At 48.0% G+C, this 12,840-nt stretch overlaps 1 protein-coding gene across 6 annotated transcripts in view; it reads left to right on the plus strand.

Annotated features, from left to right (window-relative positions):
* Positions 1 to 705: 705 nt before the first annotated feature.
* LOC127040205 (BLOC-1-related complex subunit 8-like) overlaps positions 706 to 12,840 on the plus strand; it is an 82,528-nt gene continuing 70,393 nt past the window's right edge. For all 6 annotated transcript variants that reach the window (XR_007771405.1, XM_050934076.1, XM_050934075.1 and 3 more), the window contains exons 1-3: positions 706 to 835; positions 4,175 to 4,287; positions 11,826 to 11,890. Coding sequence is in view for 5 of the 6 variants with exons in the window: in XM_050934076.1 (XP_050790033.1) it covers positions 799 to 835; positions 4,175 to 4,287; positions 11,826 to 11,890 (215 nt within the window). In the remaining variant the exon portion in view is untranslated. The remainder of the gene's footprint in view (positions 836 to 4,174; positions 4,288 to 11,825; positions 11,891 to 12,840) is intronic.

The raw sequence follows: 12,840 nt of genomic DNA on the forward strand, positions 1-12,840 counted from the left end.
GCTGCCCTTCTCCTGCCTCAGTGCAAAGGAGAGACTCCCCACACAAGAGGGCAGCGGTAGGTAAGAGGCGGGTGAGGCTCACTGACCAGTGATGGAGCTACCTTGTGGAGAGGGGCAGGCGTGATGGGCAGAGCCTCCCCACCCCCATACTATAATCACCAGGGGTAGCTCCCTTGGGAAGTTCCACTTTGCCCTGATACATGGCAATGGGGGAGGGGTTCACACTCGGAGGGCACCGATGCACCAATCTCATGATTTTTTGGAACCTGACTCATGAGTTCTGACCACTTGCAATGAGCAGCACTGGGATGAACTCAGGGGACCTGAAAACACTGGGGGCTTGCCCCAGCAACTGCGTCCCTTCCAGGCGGAGGCCCCTAAGGGCTAAGCATGGGTAGAGTTTACAGCTGTCCTGATAACCCTTCCCATTTAATTCTAGTGCATTCAGGGGCAGAGACAACGTCCCATTATGTCTTCCGCAGAAAGTCCCTGCCTCTTAGGGCTGGGAGCTGGGTTTGCTGGGGTGGGGAAGCCACATCCTATGGGGCCACACAGCGGGGAGGTGAGGGTCCCCCGGGAAGGGGTCGCTCACTGACCCCAGATGGTAGCGGCCTAGGGCATGTTCAGTAACAGGGGCCGCCGACGGAGCAAGAGAAGAGGCGGAACCTCTGCGGCGTCACGCGGTTTCCAGAGGGGCCGTTTCGAGCGCTGCACCGCGGAGCCGGAAGTTGCCGGCGGGCTGGGATTCCGGTCCAGCTTCGGCATCCGCTACATCCCCCCCCCCCACCCCCGCCCGCGATGGAGGAGACCGAGATGCAGCTCAAGGTGAAAAAAGGTAAATGGCGGCGCCAGGGCTTCCGGTGGGGGCGGGGCGGAGCAGCCCCGGGGGCCGCGATGGGCGGGGCATGGTTGGGGGGGTCAGAGGGGCCCAGGAAATGCCCGGGGGGGCGGGGTGAGAGCGCCTCAGGACAGGGATGGGGGGGGGGCGTTATAAGGCCTTTGTGTGGCCTCCCCGGGGTGGGATGGGGCATTTACAGAGCCGCAGGGCAGCCCCCTGGCTGGGTGCAGGGCCCTAGCCTGCCCTCCTGCTGGTCACAGGGCCTTCTCCGTATTGGGGCTGGGCAGTTATGGAGCCCCAGGCCAGCTCCGTGGGTCGTGCAATTGTAGGTTTCTGTGGGGGCCGGGGGCCTGACAATTGTAGCCTAAGGAGTCCCTTGACCACTGCTAGTTTGTGTCTCTTCTTCAGATAAATCCTGATTTTTTTTTTTACTCTTCCTAAGCTGAGCTTCCTGCAGCAAGGAGTTCCGCAGACTGCTCCTGTGGTTCATTTAAAGAGCATTTTTAAAAAAGATAGATGCATTTTAGAATGTTTGACTTTTTATTTCAGTGGACTGCCTTGCCTTCTTGCGGTGTATTAAATCCATTGCTGTCTGGCTTGCTGCAGGTCTGGGGTTAGCAGGCAGAGCCTTCACATGTGAATTAAAATGAGAGGAAGGATTTGGTCAAAAGAATCTCACCTGGGTTTTATGCTACTGGTTTAGCTTCACCAGTGCAGATATGACTTTATGTTGTTGCAGCCCAGTTTGAAGCAGGTACCTGGAAACTGGGATAAGATGCACTAGTGCAAGTTTTGTTGCACTGGTGTAAACTATGTCTGTGCTAGGTGGTTTACACTGGTGACTACAACCCCAGTGTTGACAAGGCCTAAAAAAATAACACTTCTGGGCTTTGGTGCTTTGTGGGCATTTGGAACTATACAAAGGCAGCTGATATGAAGTGGCAGGATGTGCAAGAAAGGCTCAAGGCCAGAGATTGAAGGTGTCTGTAAAAGTATCTTGCCACAGAGATCCTCAAAGGTGTGAGTCAGGAAATAAAAGGGATTTCCTATGAAATCCCAGACTGGATCAGCCCCAGCATCCATCTCATTCAGTATCCTGTCTGTGACAGTGGCCAATATCTCATGCTTCAGAGAAAGATGTAAGAACTTCCCAGTAGCAGCTGCAGGCCTGCCTTACACCTCATCTTGATCTCTAATCATTAGAGATTGGCTTAAATTTGAGTCATGCGGTTTAATATCTCTGCCAATTTTTTTATTAGCATTAACTATTATAACCCTGGATATCCTTGCTGTCCAGATAACTGTCCAATCCCCTTTTGAATCTCACATTCCAGTGCCCTACCATCCAAGGGTCTGTTCATCTGTGCTTAATAACAGTCACATAGTTGCTACTTCCTCTTTCTCTCCCCTCCTTGCCACAGCACATTGTGTGAGCCCCAACACAAAATGGCCTCACATCTGCAAGTCAGATGAGTAGTGGGTGTCCGTATCTTTTTTGGAACATGTAGTTGGCACGTGGCTACAACTTGTTTTGCAAAGCTCAGCATTTATCTACATCTATATTCAAGCCGTTTGGAAAGTTGGCTAACAGCAAACACTACAATAACTGAACACTCATAAATGAAACAAAAGCTGAGAGCTGGGGAAGCAAAACTATTTGGCTTAAAAGGAACTTGTTTAAAAAAAAATGTATTTAGTTCCAAAAGATCAGCCAGCTCACGCTATGCATGGGCTCAGGACTAGCTGAGCCATAAACCAGTGTATTTAAATATAGCAAAAAATACCCACTACTTTTGCTGTGATTTAAAAAAAAAAAAAATCTACATCCACTATTGAAAGGTTACTTCTGAAAACCCTCTCCGATCTTTGTGTTTCAGATAGCTGTAGGTGTACATGGGGCATTGCAAACCCACAAAGAGGAGGCACCCTCTTCCCCCCAAAAGCTTGCAGTCTAATTCACAGTATATGGAGCTTATGAGCCAGAAGGCAGGGCTCACGTCTTCCCTCTGTGTATGGGGTTAGGCACGCTGTCTGTGCTCAATAAATAAAACATTTTAAATCACAAGAAAGATGTTGTCAATTATTTGTATTGTGGTCATGTTTAGCGGCAAGACCAAGGCCACTTTGTGCCAGATGCTGTACAAACACATAGTGAGAGAGTGCTCCAGAAAGAGAGAGATTCAGGATGAGAAGGGGAGGGGGCGGAGGGCCTGGAGTGGGGGAGTGATTTGCCCAGAGTCCCACAGTGGATCAGTGGCAGAGCTGGGAATAGATTTCAGGTCTCCTGAGCCCTGGTCCAGTGCCTATTCACTAGACCATACTGCCTCTCTAAAGAACATTGTGGGGATATCCATGGGAAAAGGTTTCCTAAAGGAATTGTGCTATTGAGAGGAAGAGAGAGGAGTTGATTTGCTCCAGACACAGTGAGTGGTGAGAATGACAGTGCAATGCTAGGAATGGAAGGAGAGGAAGATTGGGAGATGGATGGGGGAGATCACAGAGGTGGTGGGACAGTGTGATGCACAGCCTTCAGAACTGAGAGCTTGAAGGTGATACAGCATGTTCAAGAAACAGCATATAGTGGCTTTAAAAGCTGGTCATGGAGACATCAGCAGGGCTGGAAGGGAATTCATTTACCTCCTGCCTCAAAGCAGTTTATTGGGTTTTAAAACCATTGTGCTATAGTTCTCTAGGGTTTTTTTCTGGCAAGGCACTCTGTGGCCCAGAGCCATGTCCATGTGGTGGGTTTGTCACACCGACTGCATGCTACTGTGTGTTCCTGGCATACTCTGTTAGGATCCCCATGGGGGCTGTTGAGATGTAAGGAGCATGATGCATGGAACTGGGTGAGCAGCTGGAAAGGGAACCTCAAATCCGAGGTCAGTCTAGATTTCTGTGTTGTCAGTACTCCCTTTCTGCCATTAGCTCCCAGGCTGCTCAGGCACTCCGCACTGGAACAAGAGCTAACTTTCCCCTTCAAGATTAATTTTAGACTCTGCTAATCTGCTGGCTTGGCTAAGATGCCCAGAATCTGTTCAAAGATGTTACTGATCCCAGAAAAGCCAGTGGTCTTACAGGACTGCAGGTGACCTCCCTGAATGATCTGTGGCTAGCAAACCCAAAAGGGCCAGCAGATTCCAGCGCCTCAGAGGGTACAGTAAACCCTGCTGCTGTGCTGTGAGTCTGGGGGGAAAGATTCTAAACAGAAATCAGTGCTTAGCTTGATTTTGCTTTAACGTACCTGCTGATAGGCTAAACATGTCAAAGGGGTTTGGAGCTTTGCCTTCTCCCCGTTTAGTCCCATTTTATATAATGCTGCTGTTTTGCTTATGTTAGTTACAGACAAATTCACGGAGAGCATGTACATCCTGGCCAACGAGCCGTCCGTGGCACTGTACCGACTGCAGGAGCATGTCAGGCGCTCCCTTCCGGAGCTAGCCCAGCACAAGGTGAGAGCCAGTCTGGGTCAGGAGTCCAGCACTGGCAGGAATAGGATGCAAGCTGCCTTGCTCCCCATGACACCAGCACCCCTGGCCATTTTTTCCTGACTCTGTGAGACGGGAGAGAACAGGATAATCAAGTCCAGGTGGGAGAACAGTTTAATGGTTAGAGGAAAGGGGTTGGGACCCAGAGCTCCTGGGTTCTATCGGGTCCGCTACTGAATTGTTCTGTGGCTTGGGAGAGTTGCTTTGCTGCTCTGTGCCTCAGTTTCTCCATCTGTAAAATTGAGATGGTACAACTGGCCTTCCAGGGCTGCTATGAAACTTATCTAATTAATGTTTGTAAAACACTTTGAGAACTTCAGATGAAAGGATCCTCAGAAGGGCAAAGTAGTGTAACATAATGAGCTGCTTCAGATAGTTGCTGGCAGGAGTAGACCCAAAGTGACCAGAACCTTTGGAAGATCTCTCAATTTTGGTTGACCTTAAAGCTCCAAGTTGCTGCTGGGTTCACTTTGGACTAAAACAGAATGAAAAGGACTTTGCAGCTGGCCAGGGCCCTCTAGTGGCTGCACTTTGCACTGCCGGGGGGAGCCTAGAGGACTGTGTTGGGTTTCGATTCCCTGCTCCCTGGACCAGTGAAGGCTGGGGGTTGTCTATGAGTGACGTGTTTCCCCTCATGTCAGCTTGAATCTAGGAGAAGTGAAATGCCTTTCCAAGTTCATGCCCTGAGACAGTAGCAGAGCCAAGAGAAGAACCCAGGAATCTGACTGCCATCCCTTGGCTCTAACCACTGGGTGACAGCCCATACGTGGAGACAAAGGAAGATGAGCTACCTGCCTTGTCTGGGGAGAGGGGAGATGTTAAATCTCATTTCCCCTGGCTGTGCTGCAAGGTGTTTTTATTTCCTGCATAAAATATGGGGAGAGAAACAAGTAAAAAGAGCCCACCAGAGGCAAAGGACACTAATGAATCGCAGCCCACAGCTGTGCTTCCCCTTTCCTCGGAAACCTGGAGTGCTGACACTTTAATGCTAGCCCTGGTGTCCTTCTCCCTTTCCTGCCAGTCATGATTCATTAGGAGTGATGCCTCATGAATAGATTACTGCTCCGTGTCTATGCTAATACACTGTCAGTCCTCATTTCTCACCTTTGCTTTACAGCCTTAGTTTCCAAATTAACCCAGATTGTGGCACTTTATTATTCACTTATTTATTAACTATTTATGTACGTTTCTGTGTGTGAGCGGAGGTATATAGAGCTGTATATGTATGTGCAGTGCAACATTAATCTGGTCACATCACCAGGACATGGGGGACAGGTTTGTAATACAATTCCCAAGTGGTCACTCACCTTGATTTAATCAGAATAGGCCCAATTTCAGGGAGTGTGTCCTGAGCAAAAGAAAACTGAGCAGATTGTATGCCAAGCCATGCGAAGGGAAGAGCTGGGTGCCAGCATTGAACGGTTTGTGCCAAGGAAGGTAGGGGGACACTGAAACCCTACTGGAAAAGACAGCGGGGTGAATGTATGAGACACACAGCATGTTGTTAGGCAGTGTGTGTGTGTGGGGGGGTTGTTGAGGGGGAGCCTTCTAAATCTTTTATTTACTGACTTTCTCAGCTCGGCAGGGTCGTCTTCATGAGTATTCTCAAAACTCACTAACCTCTCTGGAGGCTGCTTGAGTTCACATTGGTAGCTACTTGCCATCCCTTCTATTTTTAGCCAAGATAGCTGTCATTTTTCACTTTCCTCCCACAAAAAGAAGACTGTCATCTAGTCAGATTTCAGTGACCCAGAGGGCCTTGTCCCTATTTCTGCCCATGCTCGTGTCACAGCTAAACGCATTCACATGCAGGCTTTGAGGGCTTGATGCCCTGCTTGATCCCTCTCCTGCGTTGGCCAACAGTCCTGACTCAGGAGTGACTTTTGCCTGAAAAGGGAGGAAAATAATTTACCTAGTACCTCTGCGAAGGAAGCAGATGAATGTCAGATTGCGCTGCTTTGTCCTCTGCTGGCCAGTGTAGAATCAGCATGGTCAAAGGGGGCCTTCATGGACTAGATGTGGAGTGTGATGATGGTTAGGGGTATGGAACACCTTCCACATGAGAAGAATTTAAAAAGGCTGGGCCTGTTCTGCTTAGAAAAGAGATGACTGAGGGGGGAGATGATAGAGGTCTATAAAATCATGAGTAGTGGGGAGAAAGTGAATAGGGAAATGTTATTTACCTCTTCTTGTAACATGAGAACTAAGAGTCACCTGATGAAATTAATTGGTTGTAGGTGTAAAACAGAAGGAAGCACTTCTTCACACAAACACACAGTCAGCCAGTGGAATTCATTGCTAGGGGATGTTGTGAAAGCCAAAAGTATGACTGGGTTCAGAAAAGAACTGGAGAAGTTCATGGAGGATAGGTCCCATCAATGGCTATTAGCCAAGATGGTCACTGACACAACCCCATGCTCCCAGTGTCCCTAAACCTCCAGTTGCCAGGAGCTGGGACTGGATGGTGGGATGGATCACTCGATAATTGCCCTGTTCTGTTCATTCCCTCTTAAGCATCTGAGACCGGCCACTGTCAGAGGACTGGATACTGGACTAGATGGACCATTGGTCTGACCCAGTCTGGCCATCCTTACATATCTCATAGGGTATGTCTACACTGCAGTCGGAGGTGTGCTTGCAGCGAGCTCCAGTCTAGCTAGCTTGGGTACCAATAACAGTGAAGCAACAGCATCACGGGTTAGCCAGGGAGGATGTCTCCAGGCCCCTGGTGGGCTTGTACTCAGGACGCTAGCCCATGCTGCTACAGCTTCATTGCTGTTGGTACCCAGACTGGCTAGATTAAAGCTCGGCTTGGTATGCCTTGGTGTGTTGCAGTCACACCTCCCTTTGCAGTGTAGACATACCCACAAAGGATAATAGTGAGGATCCTTAGAGTATCTGGGGTGACCTGTGGGGCTTGAGAGAATCCACTTCAGTTCCACCCTCCCCCAGATACCTCCTAAATCTTCTGTAGTCTTCATTCTGTATTGAAGATTAGTGTCAGTAGCTCCAGAATCCTGTACATGAGATTCCTTCCCAGATGAGGCATGAATCTCTAGTAATCATGTGATGTCTGCACACTCTGTTATTTCCACTTCTCTGCATTGTTTGCATCTTGATGTCACTTGAATAATATAGTTCCCCCACTAAATGGGCCTGATTCTGATTTTCCTCGCACCAGGATCATACCACTGACTTCAGGGGGCAGGATGGGGCCTATTGTCTTGGTTTTGTGCTTCTTCAGGTGTTTAAAATAGTTCCTGGGTTTCTGCCTGGTTGTTAATGGCGGCGTGAGGAGGAGAAAGATGGAAAGAGAATTATTCATTGCAGCTGGGACTATGCTGGCTACAGAGGACAATGAGTGTTCTCTCTCTGCATCTTCAGCATTGCTTGCCTCCTCCCTGTCCCTCGAGAACTAAGAAGGAATGGTTTATGATAAACAACACAACATTGTGTTCGCTAACGCACAGTCCTACTTGCTGGGCTCCATTCCCGTGTAGTTCTGTGTAACCCCGCCTCTTACCGAGCTCACTAAAGGACGCTGTGTCCTGAGCATTCTTAATGCTACTCAGAACTACAAATCCGTGGTCAGGTTGTTTCTTCTGTTCTTGAGCTTGTACTTGTTTTATTATTCAGCTTCCTGTGGCGCAGTTTCAAACGGGAAAGGGGCTTGGCTGTCATCGTTGGGAAAACTTTCAGTTGGGGTAGGGTGGATTCTTTCAGTGTCTTTGCTAGGGCCTGTTGACTTTGTGGCAGGACAGAATAATTTGCACTTGCTGAGGGCGTCAGGCAGGCCGTGCTCCAGGGAAGAGCTGTCCGGTTTTATCTCGCTCCAAACCACGATGGCTTATTGACTTGGTTTTAATTCTTCCAAATTGTTTTTTAAAATCCATTGTTGAAAGGGTCCATTTCAAGTTAATTTAGGCCCCCAAAATTAGGTTCTATGAAAGGATAAAGGGGTTGGGGAGAGTATGTACGAATATTATTGTTTGCACAGTAGCACCTGGAGGCCCTGACTGAGGTCGGAACCTGTTCTGTTAAATACTGTCCATACTGTATTATGAGTATGAGACAGCCCCCATCCTGCAGATCTTAAATAATGCCTAGCTATTATGTAGCACTTTTTATTGGTAGATCACAATGCCCTTTACAAAGGAGTTATCTTCTGTTATGGAGAGATGAGGCAAAAAATGAGGGGAAACTGAGGCACAGAGCAGGGAGTTGACTTGACCAAGGTCACACAGCAGGTCATTGGCAGAGCTGGGAATAGAACCCAGGTGTTCTGAGTCCCTGTCCAGTGGTCTAACTGCTGCACCATGCTCTCTCTCAAGAAATATATTGATTGATTGATTGCTTTAATTACTTCTGTGAAAAGTTTTTTCTTTTGGCATTGCCCTGTGATGTTAGAAATCTACACACAAAAACCAGACAGTGAAATGCGCTAGAGACAAAAGTGAAACTGACCAGGCTGATTTTACTTTCCAAATTGACATGAAAAAAGTAAATGCAACAGAAATGGTAGAAAGGAAATTAAACCTTTAAAAACTATTTGTCTTCATCTAGCGAAGCATGTTCTCAGCGACCAGCATATAGAAATTTGGTAAAGCATGGTTTGTGTCTTCTGGGTGACTTTGAGTGAGATCTCTGCTACTGCAGTGGTTTGTGTTTGTGAAGAATCCTCTCTGGTACAGAGAACTGACTGAATAGCAGACTGAAAAGTCCTGCTTCCTTCTCAGTTCCGTGCCATGTAGCAAAATATCCTGTTACAGAGCAGGCTTTGAGCAGCATAAGTGACGTTGACTGTAGTCCAGATCCTTACCCCCCACTTCTGAAGCTCTCAACTCTCTCTAGGTTGTCTTTGCGTCTCCCATGAAGTAGACTGAGGAATTAGCTCCCAAAGGAAGCAGTGGAAGCCCTATCACTTGAATCCTTTAGAACTGATGGACAAAATGCTAGAAAATCAACTGTAAGGGAAAATTTTGCACAGGTTCGGAGGTGGATTAGATGAGACTTAATAGGCCTCGTCTGTTCCAGGTCATATGGTTCTCTGGAGATACGGCCTTAGAGATTCCCAGTGGGTTTAAATAGGAATAAACTGTTGGAGGTGATTTGGGAGGAAAGGTTGGTGCAGGAAGAAGGTCACCGCTGTGACTTTCATTGATTTGATTAAAAATAATCTTAAACCTTCATCCATCTCAAGCTCTCCAGGCAGACTTAACACTTCAGTGATAAGATACAGCGAGATGCAGGGCCCAGGGTGCCTTGCTGTGTCTGAGCTGCATTGCTAAGCTCTGCTCTTGCTCTGCACAAAGCCGCCTTTTGGGATTTCCCCTGATCTTTCAGGGGTGTAGAACTCCTTGTTAATTTACTGCTGAGCGACCACAATTCATCATTAGTGTTATTGCATATCATTAGCTGGCTTTAGCTATTAAACCCCATGTGAGGGGTGCCCTGGGAATTCTGAGAGAGGATGTCATGAAAAGATTAAAAAGACAGGCGCACAGCGGAAAGGCTTTTTCCTAATTAAGAACATGAAAGCCCCAGGAAGTGGCGAGAATGCTGGGAATGGACATCGTGGCCTGGCCTCAGATATAAGGCAAGGTTGGAAATCTACTCGTGCTAGGGAACACTGGGGCCAAAGTCTCTGGAACTTTGTAATTTCCTCCATCGGTCTCCCAGCCTCTACCTCAGCCACTGTTTCAGCCCAGCCCAGCTCTGTCACCTTTTACTCTTACTCTGTTGGCTCTCACAAGTAACTAGAACAGAGCTGAGAGCAGTGTGGAGCCGGGTTAGTACTTGAACTGACCATCTTCAAGGAGCAACTACCTGCTGCAGAAACAGTGTTGGGGATTTTTTTACTGGGGTACTCTTCCCTTCGAGTCACTAGTGAGCCTGTATCCCAGAGTGGTCCTAAGCAGCACGGTGCTGCCAGTTTGGAGTGAGAGCCATTGTGATTACTAGTGATCATTCACGATCCCCTGGCACTTTTTGCAGAGACAAGAGTTTGTTGGGTAACATTTTCAATGGTGTCTAAATGACTTAGGCACGTCTGTAAATTTTACAAATTAAGCCTACAAATTCTGGCCAAATTTAAGTATGGATCATTTCCATCTTCCCCGTTTCACTAAATTCATCTGCCTTTTCATTGTGATCTGCTTTTTTCACTTTCGGTTCTTATCTGTTCCATAATGTTGCTGTGTGCTGTTATGTTCCACACCAGAGTTGCAGCTTATCAGATTTGCATGAAGTGATCCTATGCATGGTTTGTGTAGCACTTACTTAGCCCTTGAGATGAAAGGCACTATAGGAATGTGCATTATTATTATTAATAGTATTAGTCATTATTTATGCTCTGGCTCTGAGTGCACTGGGATTTCTTAGCAGACTGGAGGATGGAAAAGTCTGTTTGCAAGCAGGTTGTAAAAATGTTCACCAGAACAATTCCTATGAGATTCCTGAATTGTGAAAGAAGCTGATTGTCTGTTTTTCTCTTGGGGCTCTGGATTGGAGTTGATGGGAACCGAGTCAGCTCTAATGGTAGCTGCAGCAGCTGGAATGGACGTACCACCTGTGTGGAATGCTTTGGAACTTCTAGACGACCAGTAGCATTCGCTTTAGCAGCTCATTGGTATGACCCTGCCTCACCTTGGCTCTCAGTTGTGTCATGGATGCATTCACGGCCAAGAGAAATTTTGCCAGATTGTGCAAAGTATTTAGCTCCAGGCAGAAGCGGCTTTTTAAAACAAAACCAGTGCACTCTTAATCTGAGAATGGCTCTCAGAAAAAGCCCCCGAGGTGACGCTAGCCTTTAAAATGGGAGAGGGACTCATAATGCAATGCCCAGCAAAAAGCAGCAGAACCCAAAGGTTGAAGTGATGTGGGATTCATGTTCTTAATGTGTACAACATTTACTGTAACCTCAGCTTTGAATTCGGCCTACCTGCTGTCAGTTCCCAGCTAGAAACAATGAGAACTTGAGGCTGTGAGAGACGAGGACAGGGAAGCCTACAAGGAAGGCGACATCTGGTTGTTGGATGTTGCAGGGGATGGCAGCGAATTAAATGCTACACAGAATTAAAGACCTATGTGTGGTATGTATCATTGGCTGAGCAGTGCGTTTCCAGTCGAGCCTCACTAACGATATGCTCTTACCTGCTCTGTAGCACTTTACAAGGAAGGAAAAGAGCATTTTACGTATAGGGAAACTGACGCCTAGAGAGGAAACATGACTTGCCCAAGATCACTCAGCATGTCAGTAACACAGCTGGGAGCAGAACTGCCAAACTGCTACTCTAACCACTGAACTGCACTGTCTCCTTGCTAGACCACAGGTGGCCATTTCTTCAGGTGTTCCATATGCTTATGTAGCATGTCAGTGAATGGGCTGCATTTGGTGCTAGTTGTGTGTGTGATGTGGGTGGTATGTCTGTCTAGTACATAGGGGTGCCTTCACTTTTCATGCCAAGAAGTTTCATTCTGTGTTCCCCGTGGTCTGCTTTCAGGCTGATATGCAGAGCTGGGAGGAGCAGAGTCAAGGAGCCATCTATACCGTGGAGTACGCCTGCAGGTACGGCAGGGTGCTGGGAGAGCGCTGAAGTTTGCACTTCTCTGGGACAACCACCTTCCCTTTTTAAAACCGTGGTAAATCAAAGGAGCTAGCAAGGAGGCTCAGTTTGTTCTCTCTCCCCCTCCCCCGGTGATTTCACAGTAGAGGTGTGTTTTCACCCCCGTTTCAGCTCACTGTGGTGCCCAAGGTATTCCATGCTCCTGCTGGTCAGTGACGAGAAGCTGGGTTCGTTATTTTGGGGGTCAGTTGCTTGGCTCAATGATTGAGCCTTTGAGGGGAGGGGAAGTATTTTAAGAACTAAATGTAGCTCCTGTTTTCAAACCTGGCAGGTCAAAGCCAGGCACCTGCACACATGGTTCCTTCGATAAAGGGGGCCTGCCTTCCAGAGAGGGTGAGCACCCTCAACTCTTCCTGGCATTAATGGGAGCTGTGGGTGCTCAGCACCTCTCCAAATCCAGCCACTAGTATTTAGGAGCCTAATTATGGATTCACTTTAGGCACCTCGACTTGGACATTTTGGCCTCTGATTTAAAATCCAGTCAACGCCAAACGCTTCCATTTATGGGCGTTGCTTGGATGCTCTCACACACAAGATTCTGTAAGAGCTTCCTGCCCCCCACCCCACCAGCACAAGGCCCAGTTCATCCTTCCCATCCCAGGTGCCCAGGGGAGCCATTCGCACCACTGCAAAGTAAGTGTCCTGGAGCAGAAATCAGAGTGGAGGCAGTTTGCGCTCGCTTGGCACTGGTGTGGGTTCAGGGCAGTGATGAACTGAGCCACAACTGGCACTGACTGGCCCCATCTCAGCAGAGAGTCAGACCTGAGGCACGCTGACAGCTGGCACGGCTCTCTGAAATGTTACTGTCTAGTTCTTTTCATTGAGTCTGATGCAGCCGTTCTTCCTCGGCCGTTGAGGGCAATACAGACCTGCCAGTCTCTCCCAAGAAATC

This window comes from Gopherus flavomarginatus, chromosome 24 (assembly GCF_025201925.1).
Source record: "Gopherus flavomarginatus isolate rGopFla2 chromosome 24, rGopFla2.mat.asm, whole genome shotgun sequence".
Lineage (NCBI taxonomy): Eukaryota > Metazoa > Chordata > Testudines > Testudinidae > Gopherus > Gopherus flavomarginatus.